Below are 23,650 nucleotides of genomic sequence, written 5' to 3' on the forward strand. Positions count from 1 at the left end.
CGTGGCGTAGCAAAACTCTTGGCAAAATTGACTATGACTGTGGTTAAGGGCTTGGGTGCACGGACAAGGACGAAACACTTTGGCACAAGACAAAGGGGAGACGCAGACTATAAGCACATGAGGGTAATGGGGAACAGGTGGAAACAATCAGGGATCAGGTGAGAAAATCAGACCGGTGACACATGAGGAAGGGCAAGTGACCTGAAACGAGAGGAGAGTTAGGTTTCGAAATAAAACAGGAAGTTACGAGACAAAAACCCAAGACAAGACAAACCTCACCGCGGTGTGACAGTATACAATAAAACAAGTGTCTATAGTTTCTGTAATGGAGTATATCACTTGACTGTTAAAAGAAAAGAAAGCAGACTCACTGCCAGTTGCAGTGTCTTATTTTGATTTGCAGACTTTGTTCATTTTTTGTCTCATTGATTGTCATTATTAGTACTTAAATTAATATAAATCACTGAATATAAAAACGATTAATCAAAATCAGTTCAATGTAAATGTTAGTGTTTTTAATCAGAAAACCCACAATTTTCACTTCTACTAGTATTTGTATACAGGGCAGACCTACAACATCCAATATGGCGGAGGCGTTGATGTTTCTCGGCAACAGGCCAACACAGTCAATGTGAACTTTTCCCCAGAAAACAGCATCCCTCCCCACGAGTGAGAGTCAGGCAGCATCCTCTGTTTACTGATGGTGATTATGTAATTATGTCAAGAGTGAAAAACTTAACTTTGTCACTTTCCAGGATGCAAGGTGGGTCAGGATCTCAATCACAACACATTATAACTGCATCCATATGATTATAAACAGTCAGCGGATACATGTTTAGATTAACAGGTGGAAACCAGAGGAAACCCATTGAAAAAAAACACAAAGATGTCAGCATCATGATGTGTACTGTCAAGCCTCTTTTGGTTCAGTGAGAACAAAGGCGGCGTAAAGGCAATAATGTGGAGTCTCTGTGTAAAGGGCTTATGTCTATGACTATTACTACTACAAAATACACTACTCAGATCTTCTTCTTTGGGTATTAATGACAGTAGGCAAACCAGTTTATAGATACATTACTGCCACCTACTGGAGGGGAGTTTTGAGCAGTAGGAACAAAACAGCAAATTCTCCTTTCTTTTAAGTAGTTAATTAGAAAATTGTGTAATTCCTTCAATGACCTTCCTAGCAGTTTCCCCAAGGTGTTATCCTATTTTTCCATCTTCTAGTGCTGAAATTAATTACTTCATCATATCTGTTACAACCTATTAGTGCATGGATGACAGTCATTACAGTGTGAACATAGTCCAGTGGGGTGCTTGCCTATCCTATGGAGGGTTTTATTTAGACCTATAGGTCTATGTCATAATCTCAGACGAGTATGGCCATCTCCCCCTTTGGGCTCCTGCCCCCTATTCTACCAACATAAACATGTTTCTGAATAATGTAAAAAGTGGTTCCTGTGTCACTTCAGCCCTATATCCTGACATCTGGTGGGTGTATAATCCTTTATGACAGTTTTAACCTCTGTTGTAAACTTCCGATTTTGGTTACTTATGCCCCCATATGCATGGCTATGTGAAGTATGTGAGCCCCTGCACTGGGTGTGACGTCACTCTCCCAGAATGCATGGCTTCCAACGCGGCGCCCAGCAGTCCAGGCCCGGACTCTGAGAAACATCTCTAAAAGTCGTTCCAAAATGTCGATGTGGGGACGGAATGGAGGCTGGACAGAGAGATGGACTGAGGCACAATCTGTGAGTAAGGTTGTGTTCGTGTCTGTTGACCCAAGCAGGAGTTTAACCCTGTTTGGTTGAATATAGAGGAGTTAGCTCCCGCAAGACAAACTCCGATACAACTTAGTGAAGCGCTCATCTTTTGTTTTTTAACCAGCATGCTAGCTCAGCTAACTCCCAAACTTCACCCACAGCCAAACTAACACGAGCCGATGTGTTCACTCGATATAAAACTAGTGTAAGGCGGACGCAAACCTCCGAGCACGAAACCTAATTTCACGTCCGCCGCCGAATTTTGATAATGCAGCAGGCTAGCAGGCAAATGTAGCCCCCGTCCGGTAACAACCCCGTCCCACCAGTCTCTACGAGTTTAGACTTCGTCATTTTAGTCGAGCTCCCATAGGGCTGGGTGGAAGTTTTCCCCCGCTTTACTTGGTATCGAAAAGGCAAGCATTTTCCCTGAAAACAATGGAGATGGTTTATACAGAAAAGTGTGGGGATTAAAGCTTCATCGCGGCACCATGTTGATGACCCACAAGATGGCACTATCGGCTCCCATCACCGTACTCTTCATGCGAATTATCATTTAGTTCTTTATCAAGTTTCTAATGACTCAGAAACCAGAAAAACAGTGGCGACACTGTGATAGAAAAATAGACCATTTTACCGCAAAAGTCAAATGCAATTTAATAAAACGTCAAAGGTATTTAAACAAGTATCAGAAGTAACTGTACTCATTCAGAAGCATGGCCTAGTTCTGAATGTGTTGGTCCCACTCCTGACAGATCTACATTATTGATATACACTCTTAAATAGTTTAATAGGCAACACATTAAATCTACGAGCTTAGTTTGTATTTTGTCAAATCCACTCTATAGCCTCAAATCACAAGTGTGCACAAAAGGAATTACAGTAATTAAAATACCAAATTAACTATTACAGTTGTCTGGAATAAAGTGCAATTACTTACCCTTAACATGTAGTTAGGTGTTTAGGTTGTTTGTAGTCTGGTGATATTCAAATTTGTTCTTCTTGTCAGCAAATCTCATGTGCAGAACCAAATCCACACTGTATGTATCTAGCAATACATATTGTATCAAAGCCTGATCTTCTTCCTCTGTGCCATAGAGCTCCATGGTTGTCCAGAAACTATTAAAAACACACCAGTGAGCCACAGTGTTGCACTGGGTGACAATATAGTCAGCAGCTGACTATATTTACTTCAATTTTTGGTCGGTATTAACACATAATGCTTTGTGATAACAAGGGCTGGGATGACATGCTTATCTCCAAGTTGATTTTTCTTTGCTTTTTCAACATTAGACTATGGGCAAAAGCTGAATCATAATTTTTTAGAGATAATATATCCTGAGCTTTATTTCCAAAAAGAATGCCCATCACATATCAGTGAGTCTCTGAGTTTTATTTAAGCAGCACCATTGCTATACTGCATATAAAAGCAGTAAATGAAATACTTAAAAAAAAAGATAAATAGAATAAGATGCTAAGCAAAAATAAATAAAGCCCCTGAAACTTGCACACAGCACAGATATGAGTGTTTGAATTAAAGTGCAACTCTCGCCAAAATGCAACCTAGGCTTTTTTTGTGAATGTACCCGAGTCAAACCTTCGTGTAAAAGCATAATTATGACAAAAAGCCACTTTTAAGATTTACTGTATTTTAGTTTTTGGGTCAAAATCATTTTCAATTGCGTGCTAGGGGCAACTGTATGGTAGCATCAAAATCGCTATTTTTAAAACACTAAGAAGACTCGACACAACATGAAACTTTGCTCGTAGTATCACCAGGATCTCTACACATGAACACGAGCATTGAGAACATTGTTTGTGTTCACAGAGTTTACTAAAATGAAGGTTTTTGAACAACTCACGTTAGCAGTCGCTTGCTCCGCTCGCCACCGTCCTGCCAGTTGAGATGCGTCGATCCCCGAGTGTGGCGTAACATGGAGCTTTCAGCCTTTTACTCTCCTCCATGTTATGAGTGTTTGGTCAGTAACCCATATTTCTCCTCCCCACGCTCATGCAGTAAAGAGAAAATACATTTTCTGGTATCCCTGCACACTTTATTTAATCAGGACAGAGAACTTTTTAAAGAGGTGGTCCTGTCTGCTCGTCAACGTGCGGAGAGCAGGAACCTCCTGTTTATCGGCAGTAACAAAACAGGGAAAGCTACCAATTCCAGTGCTCCAGGTGACAGCTTATACTACCAAACACGGCAAGTAAAGAAAAAAAGCAGAAGAATATAGAGGCAAAGAGCGCTTCCTTGAATAAAATAAGTTGAGTTGCACAAGTGTGGTGACACAGAGTGGAGGGAGGGGGATTGCTAACCGCAAAATGGACAGGAAGTTTGAATAAAACACTTGAATGTTAAAGCTGCTGTCATCATTTTAGCCATCATCCAATCATTATTGCCTAATTTCAAAGTCACCGCTGGGTTTTTGTGATATTAATAATAATAATAGTAATAATAGTAATGATGATAATAATTGACCCTATTTGTCAGATGACTGATCAGAAAAATACCTCAAATTAACTTATAAAACCGCTGAACATCATTAACATTACAATACCATAACAGCAACAGGGTAGAAATTATTTATTTTATATCATATATATTTATAGGTAATGTGCACTTATTTATTCAAAAATCTATTAATACTGAACATGTAGCAAGTGTATGTATATATGTATGTTTAAATATCTGAAGTGATATCAATTAAAACAATAGGAAATGGTAATAATAAATGAAACGGTTTAAATCCATACAAAATTAAATGTGTGTGTGTGTGTGTGTGTGTGCTACTATTCAGTAGTTTTACTTCCTCTACCTTTTTTTCCCCACATGTGTTCATTCTTCTCTCTGGGGCAGTTAAATTCAGAGGGGTGCCTGTCTTTGTCCCTCTCAGACAGTCCGAGCCCTAAAGCCCCCCACCCTGCTGTGATGTGATGGTGTTCAAACAGGCCCAGCTGCACTGTGAGCCGAGCAGTTGCTTATTCAAATTTTATTTGACGTGTCATGTGTCCAAACCATAGTTTATGTTAGCCAGTGTATGCCGGCTTTTAGCCAGTAACGTATGTAATTGTGCGGCAGATGAAAATATCAACGGCCAAAATGTCCGATGGGAAATATGCCAAATAAATGTGTTAATTAACGGCATATTAAATAAACTAATGCGTTTGACATGCCAGATAACAAAGACGTGCCCGGCTGCATCAAGGGGTAATAGATTACCAGTGTGTTTAGTTGACAATTTCGTTCGTTGGCAAAGTAAATGGAACATACACCAAAAAGATCACTATAGATTGTGAGCCGGCCACGGAGCTCCGCACCAGGGTATGGGGAATGTCGGCATTGCTTTGAGGTGCTTGCCACTACCAATTGGCAAAAGGCCACTTAAAGCACTGACTACAGGTGCAGCACATACACTATCAGGGCATGAAGAAGTGGAAGGAATAGACAAAATGTTCTGCACCAACCTATCATAGCGTTTGTCTGTTTTGTGTTAATGCTCTTTAAATGTAGTCGATTATATATGGCTATTCTAAGCATATGTCCAGTAGTTGTTTTTTATGGCCGGAATTCTGAAACATTAAAGGCCAAAGTGGCCATCAAAAAAAGGTTGTGTGTAAAGTCCAAATTTCACACTTGTCAACTGCACTTTCTTAGTTCCTCAGCAATACATCTGCCAAATGTGAAGTCACTCTGATGAACATTTGTTGAGAAATTATCTATTTACTTCCTGCTGCTCGTGTTAGAAGCGCTGTAGGTGTTGTACACTGTCATGGATGAGGAAAGGCTGATTCATTCAGTTGACATGAGGAGTTATCCGTCTGATATATCATCAATTCCCTACAAAAACCTTAATAGAGTGGCAGCTGGATTGAGGTAGATTGCCAGGAAGTTGGCATTTTCTGGTAAGTAAGAAAAACTTTTTGTGTTTTGCTCAACAGAGCTTGTTAGTTAGCTAGCTAGCTAGCTAGCTAGCTAGCTTGTTTTACAAAGCGGAGATGGTGGTATGATTCGGTACAATAGTCAAAAGAATATCTATACCCGTGATTTAATTAATTTTAATTTTAATTTGATTAAGTTCTCCAGTGTGCTTTAATTAAAAATGGATATCAAGGTCCCTTGTTACTTTATTTTTGCTGTCATGAGTTGCTAACATCCATCTAGCTAGCTACTGTTATTGACAGAGGGTGGAGCACAGAAAAATCATCTGTCATTGTCGAATAAGGTTATGAATTTGGCCTACTGTAATATTGCACCTGTGAAACAATCCCCTCTACATAAGGTTGTATACAGATATTAACATTATTACAAATATGTTTGTATGTGTTTATTGACTTTTTCTGTATCAGCACTGTGTGGAGATTAATTAGAAAAAATATATATACTTATTACTAAAGTAACTTTTTACTAGGACTAGGACTGCAAGTCTGTTTTGGTTTTGTTGTTTTTGTGAAACATTTATTTTTTTCAATGCACATGGACATTTGTCTGTAACATGAAGCAGTAATATTTCTGATTTATTTAGCACTTATTACTCGACTGATGATTACTGAACAAAGTATTTAACTAATGCTTGGACTATTTCTTTAGGAGACTTTATTCAGGCCACTTTAGTAATTCTGTATTCTTCTCTTTAGTCTAGTCCTCATTAGCATTCAAGCACATGCATAGACATATTTCCAAGGGCAGAGTTTCTGTTAATACCACTATCGCTGGTTATACGGATATCCCTTAGTTGTGTAACCAGGGACCTGTAGTTTGCTTCCACAATGGCCAGCAGTACAATCGACCCTTCCTAAATCCAACCCAAGTTCTGTCTGTTTTCGCCCTGTGGTACATAAACTGCAAGCTTAGTAACCGGATGTATCTTGGACAACTTTGCCATTTGCCATTTACCGTTCAACTAACGTGTGCTATGTGCTTGGTTCGTTTTTACTGAAAAGTAAAACAACTTAGAGATGTTTAAAAGATGATGATGGGGGACCTCTAAAAGCGACACTCGACAAATGACTTGACTGACAAATTTTGTCTGTAAAGAGTGGATCAGGCTGTGCTGTAGACCTCATCATCCTCACCAAAGACACCTACGTTAGGGTAATATTAGGATGTGCAATCACATTATATAGATGCCAAGATCTCACATCTTATGCTAGCGAGTGTTAGCAAAATGTGAGCACCGTGATCTGTAGTCAGGAAAAAATACATAGAGTACTATATTAATCCCAAGATTTTTATTAATTTCTTCAGACTGGAATGACTTGACATCAATGCGCATTTTTTGCCGTGTTCATAAAACTTAACATGGTGAATATACTAGGGCTGTAACTAGTAACTGTAACTATACTAGGGCTCTTGGTAGACTGCGTTTTGCATCACGTGCATCTGCGCAATATCATAGCCCATGATTTCCGAAAATATACAATGTCAACTAGTGATATCAGCACAAGAACTGTTGAGGAATATTTAGACAATTGTTTTTGTCACGTTAAAATATTTGACAGACTATGATTTCGCTCTGTGCGTGTCCTCGCACAGAGCGATACTGAACACAGGAGCTCAGCTTTGTGGCTGAGACACGAACTAGGGGATGCTGCCGTTGCGGGCGGGTGCGCCTGCAGTTACAAAACGATTATTAGACTAAAACATTGAAATATGCCAATTCTGATATGTTCATATACTTAAAACCGACGGAGCAACCTAATGCAGACAAGTCAGCTTACCGTTTTTAGGTGATATGCCATGTTTGTAGTCGAGCTGTGATATACAAACTGTTGTTTGCAAACTTTGCATTCGACTTTTTTTCCATTTTCTATTTTTATAAAATGCTGCCACACTGCTGATGTCTTTGACATGGTAGAATAGGAATGACTGTAAATGAAACGCTTAGAAATAAATAAATATTTAAATACAAACCACCGGACCTAGGCCTTCTAGTACGTTCTTCGATCTGTTGTCTGTAGTGGGTTGGGCTAATCCAAAATAGTGAAAACAAGGGGGGTGTTCTAAAGACACACTGTTACCTGTGAAACAGGGGTCCTCTGAAAACACCCCCCATTAGCACTTGGTACTTTCCTCCTGATGAAGTCAAATATGCCATATGCAGGACACACAGCATTGGGATGGAGAGGACCCACTGCGTGTTTACGCACTGCCATAGCAGCATGTAATTAACACGCCAAAAATCGACCAATCAGAATTTTGGTCGAGCCAGAACGTATCGACCGATAAATCGACCAGTCGACTAGGAGATTACAGCCCTAGAATATACACCGATCAGCCGCAACATTAAAACCACTGACGGGTGAAGTGATAAGCATCGATCATCTTGTTACAACGCAATATTCTCCAGCAAATCCTTGGGTCCTGGCATTCGTTTGGATACCACTTGACAGGCACCACCCCTCCAAACACTGATTTAGACCATGCTAAAAGCCCTGTGGCAAGGGCACTCCCCAATGGCAGTGTCCTCCCACAGTTGGACAATGTGCCCTGCCACACAACAAAAACTGGTCAGGAATGACCCAAGGTACATGAAAAAGAGCCCAAGGCGTTGATCCGATCCCCAAATTCCCCAGATCCTAATCTGACAACCCCTGAAGGATGTGCAGGAACAACTCAGATCAATGTAGGCCCCACCCTCCAACCCACAGGACCCAAAGAATCACTGCCAATGTCTCAATGCTGGACACCACAGGACAACCCCAGTAGTCTTGTGCCTCTACCTCGATGTATCAGAGCTGCTGTGGCGACACAATATAAAGCAGGCGGCTTTAATGTTGTGGTTGATCCAGTGTATCCCTCCATCGCGTACTGTAGTCCTTGCTGTTGATTTCTTGAAGCTATATTGCCTGACTCCCAGAGGTATCAAATAAACACTGCTGCACCCATCCTAAATGGGACAGGCATCAGTATGTTTCTTACTGTCAAGCTTGTCTGACCTAGCAACAGTAACTAAGGGGTGCCGGACTTTGGATGGGTCAATTGAGAAGGACCGTTTTTAATTAACAAAGCCATGTAGCTGTGCTTGCCATGTGCTCTTGACACAATTGGGAAATTGCTGCTTCTTTCAGAAGCCTCTGGTAACCGTTGTCCAGGTTTCTTTCGTTGGTTGAGGGAAGAAGCTCTGCATCAGGTGCTTCAAAGAGACCTAGGTTTAGTTATGTGGTCTTTGCTGTTAAATAATCTTTTTTTCCCCCTTTTTTTTTTAGCAGATCCTGAAGAATGCAGGAACAAGTGGATATCTGCTGGATAGTGATGTGCGATAGGAGGGAGAAAGGTCTGGAGGTATCGAAGTAGAAAATGAAGATGAGAACAAGAGAAAAGTAAATATGGAAATTTTGGAGAGCAGAGAGAGAGGTGAGACAAAATGATGGGAAGTAGAGGCAGGCCTCTACCCGCAGTAGATGACGGTCAGCTCTCCTCCTGTGTAGAGAAGCAGTGCGTAGCACTGGCAGGGATGCGGAGCATTGTACTGCTAAACAGGACCGACAGTAAGATGCATTTCAGCCACCTAAAAAAAAGGCCCGTCTAACCAATGCTTCTTTCGGGTGCTACAGAGCTGACCGTCATCTACTGCAGGTAATACACTGACTAGAGATAAGGACCTCATAAAACACAACATCAAAAGACCTGAGTTAGAACTTTGAGGCTTGATAGCTGTTTCCCTGTTGTTTTATTGTCTTGTGTGTAAATTTATGTAATTTGTTGTTGCTGTTGTTATTATATTACGTTTTATTGATGCTTTAATTGCCCAGACTTACTGACAGTATTTTTTGGATGGAATAAGTCAATAAATAATACTTCTTTCTAAAGCTTGTGTCTTTTTCATTTACCTTAATGTTACAGACAATCCCCATTTAGCCTGTTTGCTCTCTGTAGGTAATCTCTTGTTTATGAAGTTCCTGACCAACATATTACAATTGGGCAGTGCTTATACTGAAGTAATTGTTGTATTGTTTGCTGTCAACTGCAATTCCTGCACTTGAAAGTAATCCTCCTCCTGCTTTCACATTTGATTGTTAAGATGGACCTATTTCCCTTTTCCTGCTGGAAGTTCTCTGCTTGAGGGTTAAAACAACCACTTTCCTTTTCTTCAACTCTTGCCACCTGTAAAAGAGTCCTGTTCAAAAACAACAAAGACAAAGCATCTTTTTGAGTCAAATTTAATAGTTTCATGGTAGACGTGATCCCACTCTAGCCTATACAACCTAGTTACACTCACAGGTGTCTTTGGTCTAAACTGACACAAGCTTGCAGGCTAAACTGGAGTAAACATGTCAACGCAATGTATTGCTGTTCTCCACCAGCACTTTTGGCCCCACTGAGTCAACCGAGCTGCGCCCATTTGCTCTTCCATCACCAGTATTACTGCGTTGAGTTGAGCCAAGCTGCACCCACGCCGCGTCCAAGCGGGGCTGCTTTGACGTCTCAGGACTGCAGCCAACCCGTAACAAGAACCTGTCTGCCCCTTTTAAACAAGTGTGTTTAAAAGTTCAGCTTCCAACTGAATCTCTTAAGTTTATCTCATTATGTTTGTACCAAACATCTGCTGTGTTTTACTGTTTCATCATGTTTGCTTTCAGTTGTCTTGGGAGTGTTTAGGTACTGCTTGTGAAAACACAATGTTCCCTGTAATGCTGCTTCAAAAGCTTTTAAATAACTAAATAACAGGGACCTTTTTGTGAAGAAGTTACAGGAAATAAAATGTTTGTTACTGAATAAGCGGAGCCACTTTCTTAGCAGTGATTCTTTGGTAGTACTGCTGGGATCAGAACCAAAACATCATTGGTTTAAGACACACCTTCAAACAGGTAGCCCAGTTGTGGTGAAAATGCAAATCCCTGCTGCAATGTAATAGAAAAATGGCATATGTGTTTCCATATATGAGGTAGTGTCTCCTCAGAGTTGCCATAGGGCTGGAGTTGCCTACCAGCTCACCACTGTTGTCACTCCCACTTTCCGCTCTTGCTCTGACAGACACCTCCAACTGTCTTGCCCAGAAGAGGAAACTCCGGTTACTAGCAAAAGGAGTCCGATCAACTCTCACATCCATGCTGGATGAACTTATGACATAGATCCCTGTGACGATTTTAAAAGGGTCTTTGTCTTCAAACCACATGTCTGTAACTTGAAACAAAGTTAGCTGGTTAGCTATACTGAGAAAGCGAAGCTGATAAACAAACACACTTTCTATTTTCAGTACTAAAAGGAGCCTTGATCAGGGTGATGTAGTGTGGATCGAGGAGGAAGAGTAAGGTGTGGAGATATGGAAAAAAAAGAGCAGAGAGAGAGGTGAAGCGAAATGATGAGACCTCTATGGAAGTCGGAGGACACTGCCAGAGTACCAGCAAGTCACAACCAACAAAGGCCAGCTAAAAGAAGAGCTGTTGGCCACAATTTTACATTGGGTTCACACCCAGGTTTTTCAGTCTCCCACCCAAGCATACCATCTAAAAACAAACAAAACAAAACAAAACCACTTTGAGAGACGAGAGGTTAATTGTCATCTTTTGGCCTGTTCGTAAGTTAGTTGTGTTCAGCCTCTGAAGCTTTTAAACAAAGTTAGCTGTCTAGCTATGCTGAGGAAGTGATGCTAAGAAATAAGCACACCAACAGACAAACACTGCTGCTTACCACTGCTGAGTCTTGGGTTCGGCTAACTAGGTTTAGTAAGAAGAAGATAAATGGGACGCAGAGGTAAAGTGTATTTACATCTATTTTTTAGTGTATTTACATCTATTTTTCAACAACTATTTTTATTTTCTCTACGTGTCACAAACAGCAACAACCACCTTACGACAACTCTGAGCCGACACACTACTTTTTTGCACTCTCTGTCGGGGGTCCCTTTTTTAAATCACAGTAACCCCTTTCATGCTGCCTTTTCAAGGAATATTGCACCATTATTCTGCCTTGCTGTGTGTATAAAATTTAGAGGTGGAATTGGGTGACAGTTTCGTTCCACCAGTGGAGGTATTAACATAACTGCAATAGAGGTGAATTAATGTCTGTGTGTAAGTGTAAGCTGGCAGCATAAGATGGATGTGACATTCTGATGGTGTTCAGTCTGACAACTAAACACATCCTTAAGTGGATATCGCTCAAAATAAAAGAATTAAAACCCAGACAGTAATGTGGGCGCAGGTAGTGTCTTTGGCAACTGACACTGTACATGGTAGTGAGAGTCAGGCAGCTCCTGGTGTTTACTGGTGGTGATTATGTGACGTGATTTTGAGCAAAAACAAACTCACAATGTCTTTGTCCCCTTCCACTGTTGTGCTGTTGTAGTTACTGTCTTTGGCAACTTTGGTGAACTTCACCCCGGAAAACAGCATCCCTCTCTGGGAGTGAGAGCTAGACAGGGTCTGCTATTTATTGATGGTGATTGTATGACGTACTTTCTCGCTTTTCACAATGCATGGTGGGCATCCATATGACCACATCCATAAGATTATAAACAATTTGCTGAGACATTTGCAGATACACAGATCACATATCTCATGTTATGATGTGTACCATCACGCTTGTTTTGGTTCTACAACACTGGCATGCTGTATAAAATGACATGCTGGGCTGGCGTTATGCCGGTGCTGCTCGGATCAGTGTGAAAAAACAAAGGCGCTGTAGAGGAGAGCCTTCGTTGTGGCACTGCTGCAGAATCTCTGCATTAAAGGGCAAATTGTAATGATGGTAGAGGGTTCAGTACTTGACGACCATGGACGATGGTATTGTAGCCCAACCCTACTAAGAATAATTGCTTGTCTTGTTACGAGTTTCAAAGTGTGTAACTGGAGTAACAAATGATATGTGTTGTTGAGGTTCACTGCTCTCACTTCTCCTAGATGAATCCCTGGAAAACAGAATCACGGAATCAGTGAATGAAAGAGCGAACCGCCATCTTCTTCTCCAAATCTCCGTCTCCTTTATTACAAATTTCCAAAATCATCGTATAAAACAATAAACATTCCCCAGAGCAATCATGTTTCAGTTTCAATGTCCATTTGTTAGCTTAAATTTAAATACATCAATACAGTTGTCTCTACTTCCCACACATCAGTGGGCAACATCTCACACACACACACATTCACAGAAATAATCATGTCTTTATAAAAATAAACATCACTCTTTCTTTTAAGTGCAATCATGTCCAACGTCCTCCCTTTAAGTTATAAACAGTAGACTTCCCTTCCTTTAACATTAACAATCATTCATAACATGTCAGGATACCTCAAAAAACTGAAATAAAAACATGCCAGGGAGTGAGGACACCAGCACACAGAATCACACTTACACCGTCACAGTACACACATGCTAAATGGCCGCTAGCTTGTTTCCAAAAGCCGTCACTTCGCGGCTATATCCACGGCTCTTCAACTCGGCAACACACATCAAAAATTCAACAACCGACTCATTACAACTACAATACACTACTGTACACTTTAGGAGGAATCAGTCTTTGTAAGTTTTACCGAGTACCGACCTGGAAAACAGAATCACGGAATCAGTGAATGAAAGAGCGTACCGCCATATTCTTCTCCAAATCTTCGTCTGAGGGAAGAAGGAGGTGTCTCTCACCTTGGGCACCGCGGTGCAACGATACCAGCACTTTGGTTCCGCTTTCACTTTTCTTTCCTTCTACACTAACATTGTCTTTCACAATAAGATTTGAAATTACATTAAACATTGAGCTGGTTATTGCCAGCATTAATAAAGTAATGTGTAAAATGATACACTGAAGTAAATAGCAGATGTGGACCTGGAATAAACAAAAAGTGAAAGTATCCTCTCATTAGGGTGTATCACACTTGCGTTTGCTAAACTCAATGATGGAGGAACCCAGGCAAGAGCAGTCCTCTTTGGGGCTTTATCCAATTACAAAGCTTCTCTTTTCTTGATACTATACTAAAGTCTGTACCCTTGGCACATGATTAAATAATATGGGCATCACAATGTTGATTCTAAATCCAAAATTGATTGAAGTGGCCTCTCAATTTAGCTTATCAAATTCAAACGCAGTATCAGTGATGGAATCTTTGGTTTGGTGAAGATTATTTGAACTGATCAAACCGTTATTGTAAAATGCCCCTTTCCAAATATAATTGCAGTTGTCAGTACATAAAACCAATTATCTAATGATCTTTATCTATCTGGGTGTGAGTCTAACAGTAGCATAGGGGTTGGGTCAGGGTTGGAAATAAAAATTAAATTGTCAAAGTAAAATCAAAAGTAAATTTGAATCGTGGCATTGGAGAATTGTAACACCCCCAGTTAATAACCAATATGTGATAATCCACACCAGCGTGCATCAATTATTGCACACTCAAAGTTGCCTCTGTTGTCCAAGAGGATTTTCTGTAGAGCAATTTGAGTTGGATGCGTGTTAGATTTCACGTCAAAAGTTTTCAGTTTGGGCATGTTATTTGTAATGCCACCATCATACTTCCTTTAAAGCATTTGTACATAATTTACAGTTACGGGGCAAAGTTTCATGTATCTAGCTTACTGCAACTCACTGCAATTTGAAAGACAGCATAAGACAACAAATAATAAACGAGCATTAACTTAATGGAGTAATCCTGCATTAGGGTTTAAACCCTAAAAAGAAAGCTTAATGTCTAAAGCTAAATGATCACCAGAAGCTAAATGTAGGTGTAGATGACATGGTTACATTAAAGAATACCAAGAAAAGGCTGTGATAAGTTGCCTATACATAGAGCAGTAAATATCAGTTCAAAAGGTTTTTTTTCTCTTTGAAACAGATTTCGGTGTAATGGCAACCAAATACAAAAAATATACAACTATTTCCTATATTACAGGCTTGTGTAGTAAAATTTGTGAATCATGTTTTGCTCCTGCGTAGTTATGTAGCCTGCTCATCCAGCATATGTTTTACTGTTCCAGTAGTGACATTTTTTTTTCTTCCTGTTTTGCAGGTCTGTGAAGATGTTGAGCTGCCTCTGTAATTCAGCTGCTCTTACTGTGGTGCTCAGGGCTGCTGAATACTAAAATAGACTGCGGACCAACACAAGAGCACTTCTCAGGAAACACACAGACCCAGTCAGAGCTTCCAAAGCCCCTCATCACAGCAGCCCTTTTGGGGTTGCTATGGCAGCTGCTGTCACAGAGACCAAGTGCTGGACACAGGCTTGCCTCAGTAAGGCAGGACAGACCACTAGTCATTGCCACAAGAGACCATCAAAGAGTCAACAAACAGCACTTAGCATTAATTCTAGCACTCTAAGTTAACAAAACCACCAAAGGTCTTGTAGGCTGATGGTCAGCTTCCTGGAGAATCCTCATGAGTCTTGTCTGTGTCTGCTCAGGCTCTTGGCCAGAGTCTCTGTGCAGCAGCAGAGCCAGTACTCTTCCTTCTGTTAGACCATGTTCCATCAGCAGGATCATCTGAAGAGCCAGCTGCAGGAGAGCCACCCAGCCAGTAGGCAGCTCTTCCACTGCCAGGAGTGTGGTAAGCAGTACAACACTCAGCTGGGTTATAGACGCCACCTGGTGGCAGCCCACAGCGCTTCAGCGGGCCTGCCTTGCCCAGAGGGGGCGCCTTCTCTGCTGGAGCACCTGGGCAGCCATATTGACAGGCAGCCACTGCCAGAGGGAAATGCTAATGCGGCTGTGCCAGTCAGAGAAAGGAAGTACTCATGTGAGAGATGTGACCGCCGTTTTTATACTCGTAAGGATGTACGGCGTCATGCTGTGGTGCATACAGGGCGCCGTGACTTCCTCTGTCCACGCTGTGCACAACGCTTTGGCCGTAGAGACCACCTGACCCGGCACTTGAAGAAGAGCCATGCCCAGGAGTCAGGATTAATGCCACCCTGTACACCCAGCACTCCTGTGGCTACACCTACCCCAGCCTCAAAGTGTGCGGTGAAAGAGGAGCCCAGCCCTGTGACGTCCGAGATGGGCTCTGGTTCCAAGGAGCCTATGGAGACTTACTCCAGGGACATGTACAACTCATACCCCATGGCCAATCCTGTCCCTGGGTTGGGCCACCCTCATGGCCTAATGCAGGGATCCTTGTCATCGAGCATGGGCGTGGGTCGCCACATTAACCCCCAATCTTCTCACCCACACCACCATCACCTGCAGCCACCGGTTGCTCCACAGCAGCAGCCCTACAGCAACATGGCCCGGTACCAGCATGGATCTACCTCATATCCTCGTGCTGACGTGGACAGTTTCCTGCTGGAACTGCAGAGTGCCCCCCTACCTCACCCAAGTGTGGCAAACTCCTCTACCTCTACTTCTGCCTCCCCTCAGAGGGAGATGCTGGGTGAAGGGGTGGGTTCTGGCAGTGAGTCCCACCTGCTGTCAAGGAGCCCTGCTGTCTCCTCTACGGAGGTGTCCTGCACCACTAACATGGACCTCGGGCATCTGCTGGGCTTTTTGCCTTTCAGCCTGCCGCCCTACAGCCCTCACATGGGAATGGGAGGGTTAGTGATGAGCTATCCACCTGCCGCCACCACCACCACCACTTCCTCTCCATCCTCTTCTACTGGGCTGTCCTCCCAGGCTCCAGGGCCTTTCACTTTCTTCCAGCCACCCCAGGCTCATGTACCCCAAGGCCCCGGAGCCCATAACCACAGCCAACTACCTCAGGCCTACAGCAGTCCAGCTGTGAGCTCTCCCAGCTCCCTACCTCACTACTACCAGGCCTTTCAGCAGTAAGCAGTTCTGTCCCCACAAACGTTGCCTTCATAAAAGCTCATGGATTTTTCATGAAAAGGGTAAAACATGAAAAACGGCATTTTTTTATTGTGATGCAGATGTGTAACTTTAGCTTGTCAGCGCTAATGATGCTAATCTTAGTTGTTTTTTGTCGAACACAACAAGTCACCTCATCAGTATTACCTCATTATTTTAAAAGGAAGCTTGAACCTTTTGTGGGTAGTGTAGATGGTCTCACTACAACCAAAATAGAGTAGTACGTCTTTCTCAGATTGTTACGAACAATGGATGCACTTAACACACAGCAGAATGTGGAGAGTCATCCAGTTTTAGGTTATCATGGGAAATGCAACAATGTTAATATATGAATATATGTGTGAATATAACCCTAGTTTCCAAAAGTTGAGATGCTGTGTAAATTGTAAAGAAAAACAGAATGCAATTATTTTCAAACAAATTGTGTTAACCAACAACAGTTTTATGAAATGTTCCTGAGCCCAAGTAGTAATATCCTTTTTATACAATCATGTCTCTCATGAAGTGGTGAAACTCACCCAATCCTTGCTTGTGAATGACTGAACCTTTCAACGATGCCCCTTTCATACCCAATCACGGTACTATCACCTGTTACCAGTGAACCTGTTTACTTGTGGAATGTTCCAAACAGGTGTTTTTAGAGCGTTCCACAAGTATCCCGGTATGTTGTTGCCCGTCTTCATTTGTTTGAAACATGTTGGTGCCATCAAATTTACGATTAGCATATATTTACAAAAATCAATGAAGTTGGTGAGATAAAACATATCTTGTCTTTGTACTATTCAAGTATATGTTAAAAGGATTAGTAGACTATACATTGTTTTATTTATATTTTACACGGTGTCCCAACTTTTTTGTAATCAGGGTTGTATTTTATCCAGTAATGTATAACGTTTTAAGCAAATCTCCCCTTCCTTACTGAAACTGACTTCTCATTTTAGACTAGGGGAGTATAAACAGCCATACAGAGTGAGAACAGTTGGTGTAAGATGTACTCAGGTACAGTTATTGAGTACATACAGCAACAAAAAAATGGAAAATGCAAACTCAAAACTGAGCAGCACTGTCTGAATATGATAGCCCATCAAAATATGCAGTAAAGAGCTTCCCATCCAGTCATCCTGCATGACAACAACTGATGTTTCTGCGGTAAGCGCATCAGCAGACCAACCATTAATTAAAGTGGTATACATTTATAAAATTCAGAATTAGGCTTTGGCCCATGTTTAAGTGTCTGGAAAGGCAGTTATTAACAGTAACACTCAACAACTCTACCACTTTTCCACCAAAATGCGGGTCTACATGGGTTTTTTAAATGCTAAAAATTGCCTATTGACCCCATTTCCACTTCCCGCAGGCAAGGCAGCCCGTCTGAGATTTTATCTAAAGCGTTGCGTTGTACATCACTGACATCATGTTTCACGTCATGAATGTGCCGGTTGTAACAGGAGAGAAAACAACAATAGACCCATTGTGAAAGACGCGTCTGTAAAACGGTGGATAAATTCCTTTTGAGCGTCACAACCCCAGCGAAATGATTCGCTTCACTGTCATAATTTTAGCCATTCAGTCCAATAACATTTAAGTCTGCTTTTTTGGCTTCAAAACACCACTGAGCAGCTCATAGGAATGAAAAGGTCTCCGCCTCCAACACTGTGTCCAGTTATAAAACGTCCTTGGATAGACTGCATCCCAAATTCCTTCTGCGTAAAATGCAAAAGCATTTGCGTACCATCATTATCCAAAATTCAGATTTCCTTTTATTAGAAAAAAATATGTTTTATAAACATGTTCTGACATTCTGAAATGCTCCAATGTAATACCCCAATGTATGAATTCACTGTTTTATTCATAACAGTTCTTTTTCTGAGGCACTACAGGGATCACCTGTTTACTGTGTCTTGCGCCTCTCGGCCTGAATGGGACTTTAGAGGGCATTGGAGCTGCTATTTGTTCTATGACCCTTAAATTTCCTGACTCCCCTGCGTTAAAAGGTCAAACGGAGAACTCTGAAATGTCCAGTTGTCAACACTCTGCGCAAACCAGGTCACTGATCTCAGGGTTGCTGCCTGTCCCCTTGCTTTATATTATTTATGTCCATCCCAAACTGTGATAGAGCAGTTGGAAAGCTCACCACAAACCATTTCTAAACCTTTGAGAAACAGGAAATATCAAATGTTGACTTTCACAGTCATTTTCAAGTTCAGGAGGAAGGAACATGAAAGCACTTTGCAATATGTTGTTCTATCTGTATCATCCTGGTCATCCAGGCCTCTCCCCATTTTCAGTATTTTCCATAGTGGAAGGTGGAAACCCTGGCTTCATGATGTGACCTGGGGCACTTGGGAACAGCATTATAATCTAGGCAAAAGGAAGTCTCAAGAGTGCTCCCTGTTGCCTGTTTTTTTTTCTGTTCAAACTGGACCACTGGATCTGAGCAGGTTGTAACTGTGACCTGTTCGTGTGAATTACTGAATAGAAAGCAGCATTAATTCTACAAAGAGCTTCCAGAGCACTTGTACCATTGTTTTCTTTTCTTTTCTTTTTCTTTCTTTTTTTTTTTTTTTTTTTTAATTTTTATCATGTCACTGTTGATATTGACACCTATTCCTCCAAGGCAGTGGTGCTGGATCTCAAGAGTTTCTGATGTAACAAGGACTAAAAGGCCATCCCCCATCTTGTCCTGGCCTCTGTGCTGCACGGGCTCAGCAAAGCCAGAGAAGGGAAGCAGTTTTGATGTCTTGAGATTCAAGGTTCCTTCGATGAGCCTCACTGCAGCATGACAAGAATAATGGATCCCACCTGGAAACCTTCCAATAATGAACGCTCCATTCAAAAAAAACAAAAACAAATGGTGAAGTGTAGTGGAGATGGAGGAGTCCTCCAGCTGGGTGTTGTGAATAACTGATGTGATTTTGGAAAGAAGATATTTAGAGAGAGAGTCAAATGGTGATCTCTCTTCTGCCTTAATTCCATGGACTTTATATTGAAGGACTTCTCTTGCTAGCATTGTAACCAGCCTCCAATTGTTGCACCAATGTCTTAAAATGCTACTGTTGTGCCTCTCTGAGAGTGTCTAATCTCTTGATAGGGTTTAAGCACTTATGACATTTCTAGAAAAGGATGGATTTGATCTGTACCTCAAACACACAGAACTGTGTGTTTCTGTTTTAATTTGTATTTGCTCCTAGTTATTTTGGCTCTTACTTGTGCCATTAGATTGAAACTATAAAAGTAGATTTTATGAATCTAAACTCTTTATCTAGCGGCAGACATTGACATTGTAATTCAGTCAAACTTGCTACCTCTACCTTATCTTTCTGCAAAAATCATTGGAAATAGTGTTAACCTGTTTAAAAAAAAAAAGGCAGTTTTTACCACTGTTGAAGATGGGGATATGTTCAGAATTCAACTTTGAAGGACCAGGTACACACAAGTTCTAGTGGTATATTCTAGGGTCAAACATTGTTCTCTATACTTGCCTTTAATATTTCTACTTATGTACTACCTCAGAAGAGACAGGTGACTGTCCATCTAACTGCAGAGAAAATGTTTGTGTAGAGTTTTATTTTTGTCAGAAGAAGCACATGTACTTTGTAGCTCCATAGTGTTTTTTTACTGAGATTAGCTCACAGCAGAATGATGTCTAGTGCAAGTAGCAGTTTTCACTGCACTTGTTCTTTTATAATGCTGTCTCTGCCTCTTAAGTCTGGAATGTTTACTTTGTTTATGAATTTGGACTTTAGTATGAAGCAATTCTACAGTTGCATGTTTGAATTTATTTTGCATTTCACCTGAAAGCAACATCACCACTTACTATTCCAAATTAATGTTCCTGGTCTGAGTGATGCATATTTATCTAGAACAATGCGTTTCACTTGCTGGTTCCAGCTGTGTGATGGTTTGCTTGCTTTTCTTTTCTATCTTTGTTAATTGGATAGTTTTTGGTTTTTGTTAGTTTTGTATAGGCAAAATAAGCAATTTGAACACATCACTTTAGGCTCTGGAAATGATGGACATTCATCATTATTTTGTGACTTGCAAAAAAACCTTCCCCTACATTAGGGCTACATTACCCATCTGGGGCACCAGACACTAGGGGCCCCTGACAGTCCTATATTCATGGTGTGTCTTTTGTGTCGTGATAATCGAAAAAATAATAATTATCACCTCAACTGAAACGGGCCTTCTGGTAGGCCCTGCATTATAGCTGCTGTCCTTACAACAAAAATAACAGGTCATTTAAAGGAAAAGTCTGCTGCTTTTTTAACCTGTGCCCTATATTTACATGTTTTGGTGTGTAAATGACTCATATTTATCAAGAGTTTTGGATTTAGTCCAGTAGATTGCCTTAGCAGGCAGCTGTGACGTGGCTGCAATGGCTGCAACGTATGGGCAGATTCGACTGTAGATTACATCCACCAAAAGTGTTTGTTTTTGCCTCTGACAGACTGCGGTGATCATTCTAAGTGTCTGAAAACATTAAGGAAGCATTTCCTACAGAGATAGACCTTTTGTTAAATAATATCCTTCTTGTAACAAGAAATGCAAGTCTCGTTCTAGGAGGAGTCTCGCTCTGAAATCTCGTGAGAGGCGAGTTGTTGCAGGAAGACAACTGTGGAAGTGTGAGTCAGAGTTGGAGAGAGGAGATGGAGTTTACCTAGAGGACCTGAGGGGAAGATTCCATGAGATTTCAGAACTAGACTTCTCCTTGAACAAGACTTGCGTTTCTGGTTAATCGATCTTATTTTTTAACTTGACAGTCTATCTCTGTAGGAATTCCTTCCGTAATGTAGACATAACTTTGACGGTCAGAGTTGCCCCAAAGGATTACATTGCCACCATTTCAGCTGTGTTGCGGCTGCCAGCTGAGGCGATCTACTGGATTCCAAAACCTTTGGTAAGTATAAAACATTCCCACGCCAAAGCATTAAAATAAAGGGTCCATATTTAAATTAGTCAGAATTCTCCATAAGACCTCAGTAAGCTTCGGACAAACTAGTTTGAAAAAGATATTGTCTGACCGTGTATGCAGTCAAAGTGTTTCTAGCTCTTCTGAATGTCCTCACTGGAAGGCGTGGTCACATTCTCCTCCTGGCTGCAACATCTCTGTGGGTTTCAGATGTTGTAGATGATCCAAAACTTACTTTATTGGAAGCATACTGAGGCCTTTGAAATGACCCAGGTTTAATTTTACAGACAAGGACCTGTAGTAGCTGTTCAATTAATGACTGATCTCTGTCAGGAACAAAGGCAGAACAGGTGTGAAGTTGTCATTGCACTTCAAAACCTCTGGCGGAGGTCGCTATGGATGGTGGGTTAACAGTTTTCTTCTGTTCCCATTATGTTCCGTACCGACAGTGGATCTTGGTTACTTTTAACTATAGCCTTAAGTTGTGCAGTTGTGATTCATCCTCACAATCAGACAAGGGGCAAGATTAGGCACCAATTTGGTAGAAACCCTAAAGTTAGGATTGTGGAAAGTACTGACAAATGAAGATGTTCTGCAATTGGAGAAAAATGATGAGATGAGAAAATTCTCATATAGATAAAAAAATAAATGTTTAACCAAATTGCCACAAATGGGGTCAGTGGGGGTCGTTAGGTAATTTTTTGTCCAGCGGAAGCCCCCCACCCTACCCTGAAGTCATTACCCTGTGACATTATTAGACTGTTACATGTCTGCTCTTGCTGAATAGTGTATGACATATTTGAAGATTGTGTTTGTACAACATAAACACAGTTGAAGCATTCCAGACTGAAGGCAGAGAAGCGGTGCAGAGCAGAGGATACAGAGGACACCAACATTCACTAAATGATTGTTGATCGTTCAGTACTGTTGTGTTGCCTGCATTTAGGTCCGCTCTGAGAACCACTACAATGCAGGTTTCACCACCTTTAACTTAGATATGTTTTGCATTAGGTGTTTGTATTATCACTTAATAGGTTAGAAGACAGTGAAAAGAAAATGAGTTGTCATTTTTGTCATTGTCTAAGCATCAAGTAAAACAAAATAAATAATTCTTTAGATTTCAACTGTGTCTTGTGTGTTACTTTAATGCAGTTGAGAAGGTAGGTCTATATTAACAAAACTTTGGTGACCCTAACCTATAGCAACAGTGAAAAGTGATTAAGAAACCAGTAATCCAAACATTCATTCACCCAACAACAAACAGAGCCGCCACCTAAAGTAAGGGCAGAAGGTCCCGAGACCACTTGAGAAAATACCTTCGTTTTGCATTTATTTCAAATGGAACACTATTTTGTTTCATTACAAATGACAACACAAGCTTAAAAGTTTGAGTTGAGTCTTTAATATCTCAGGATTTGGTATGTCCCCTTTCGCTTTTGGCTTTCACTCGAGCGTGCATGGACTCCACAAGTGTAAAACCGACTGACTCATGTTATCCCAGCATGATTTGACAGTTGTCCACAAAGCTTGAAATGTAACAGAATACTTGGCTTTGAGTCTTTAAATGCCCCGATAAATGTTTAGTGGGGCTGATGTCTGGTGACTGGAGGGAAGTCCATGACAGTCAGGACTCTGTGGTCTTTGGTCTTCAAGTAGTTCTTGCAAAGTTTTTGAGGAGTGTTTGGGCTCATTATCCTGCACAAATGTGTGGTGTCCATGCCAGTGCAAGTGCATTTAATCATTAAAGCAAAAAGGGGACATACAAGATATTCAGGAATTTATGTTCATCTTTCAAAGTTTAATCTTTTAACAGAAACTGTTAAGCTTATATTATCATATGTAATGATGAAAATAGTGTTATATTTGAAACAAATGTGGAACATAAGTATTTTGACTTGTGGTCTCAGACTTTTTGACCCTATTGTATATGCTGTACTCTACTGATGGCTGATAGATTGGAACAAACCACCTGTGAGGAAGTTCAACTTACTGTGTACACAAGCACTTTGGCTAAAGAGACATTAACAATATGTACAGTTCTGTTAATCAATCAACACAAAAACTATACATTCACATACCTGTTACATTTTAATTCAGAAACATGAAAAATCCCAAAACATTAAAGAGCGACACTACTGAATTCAGTCATTAAGATCTAATTACTTGTAATGATAAGACCTACGTCTATTGTAGAATGTGCTGTGTGTCTCTGAAGGAGCTTCTTTCAAGTGTGAGACAACAACACTGATAATGTTA

General features: G+C 41.0%; 1 protein-coding gene across 1 annotated transcript; it reads left to right on the forward strand.

Moving 5' to 3' along the window:
• Positions 1-1,671: 1,671 nt before the first annotated feature.
• On the forward strand, positions 1,672-22,518 carry LOC141000315 (zinc finger protein PLAGL2-like). Its single transcript, XM_073471014.1, has 2 exons — positions 1,672-1,754; positions 14,697-22,518. Exon 2 carries the CDS (start codon positions 15,145-15,147, stop codon positions 16,444-16,446), a length of 1,302 nt encoding a protein of 433 aa, XP_073327115.1. The 5' UTR covers positions 1,672-1,754; positions 14,697-15,144; the 3' UTR covers positions 16,447-22,518.
• Positions 22,519-23,650: the final 1,132 nt, after the last annotated feature.

Source organism: Pagrus major, chromosome 7, assembly GCF_040436345.1.
Source record: "Pagrus major chromosome 7, Pma_NU_1.0".
In the NCBI taxonomy this organism is placed as follows: Eukaryota; Metazoa; Chordata; class Actinopteri; order Spariformes; family Sparidae; genus Pagrus; species Pagrus major.

What these genes read in the sequence shown, in the direction of transcription:
- LOC141000315 (XM_073471014.1), top strand. Translation starts at nt 15,145, where the DNA reads ATGTTCCATCAGCAGGATCATCTGAAGAGCCAGCTGCAGGAGAGCCAC.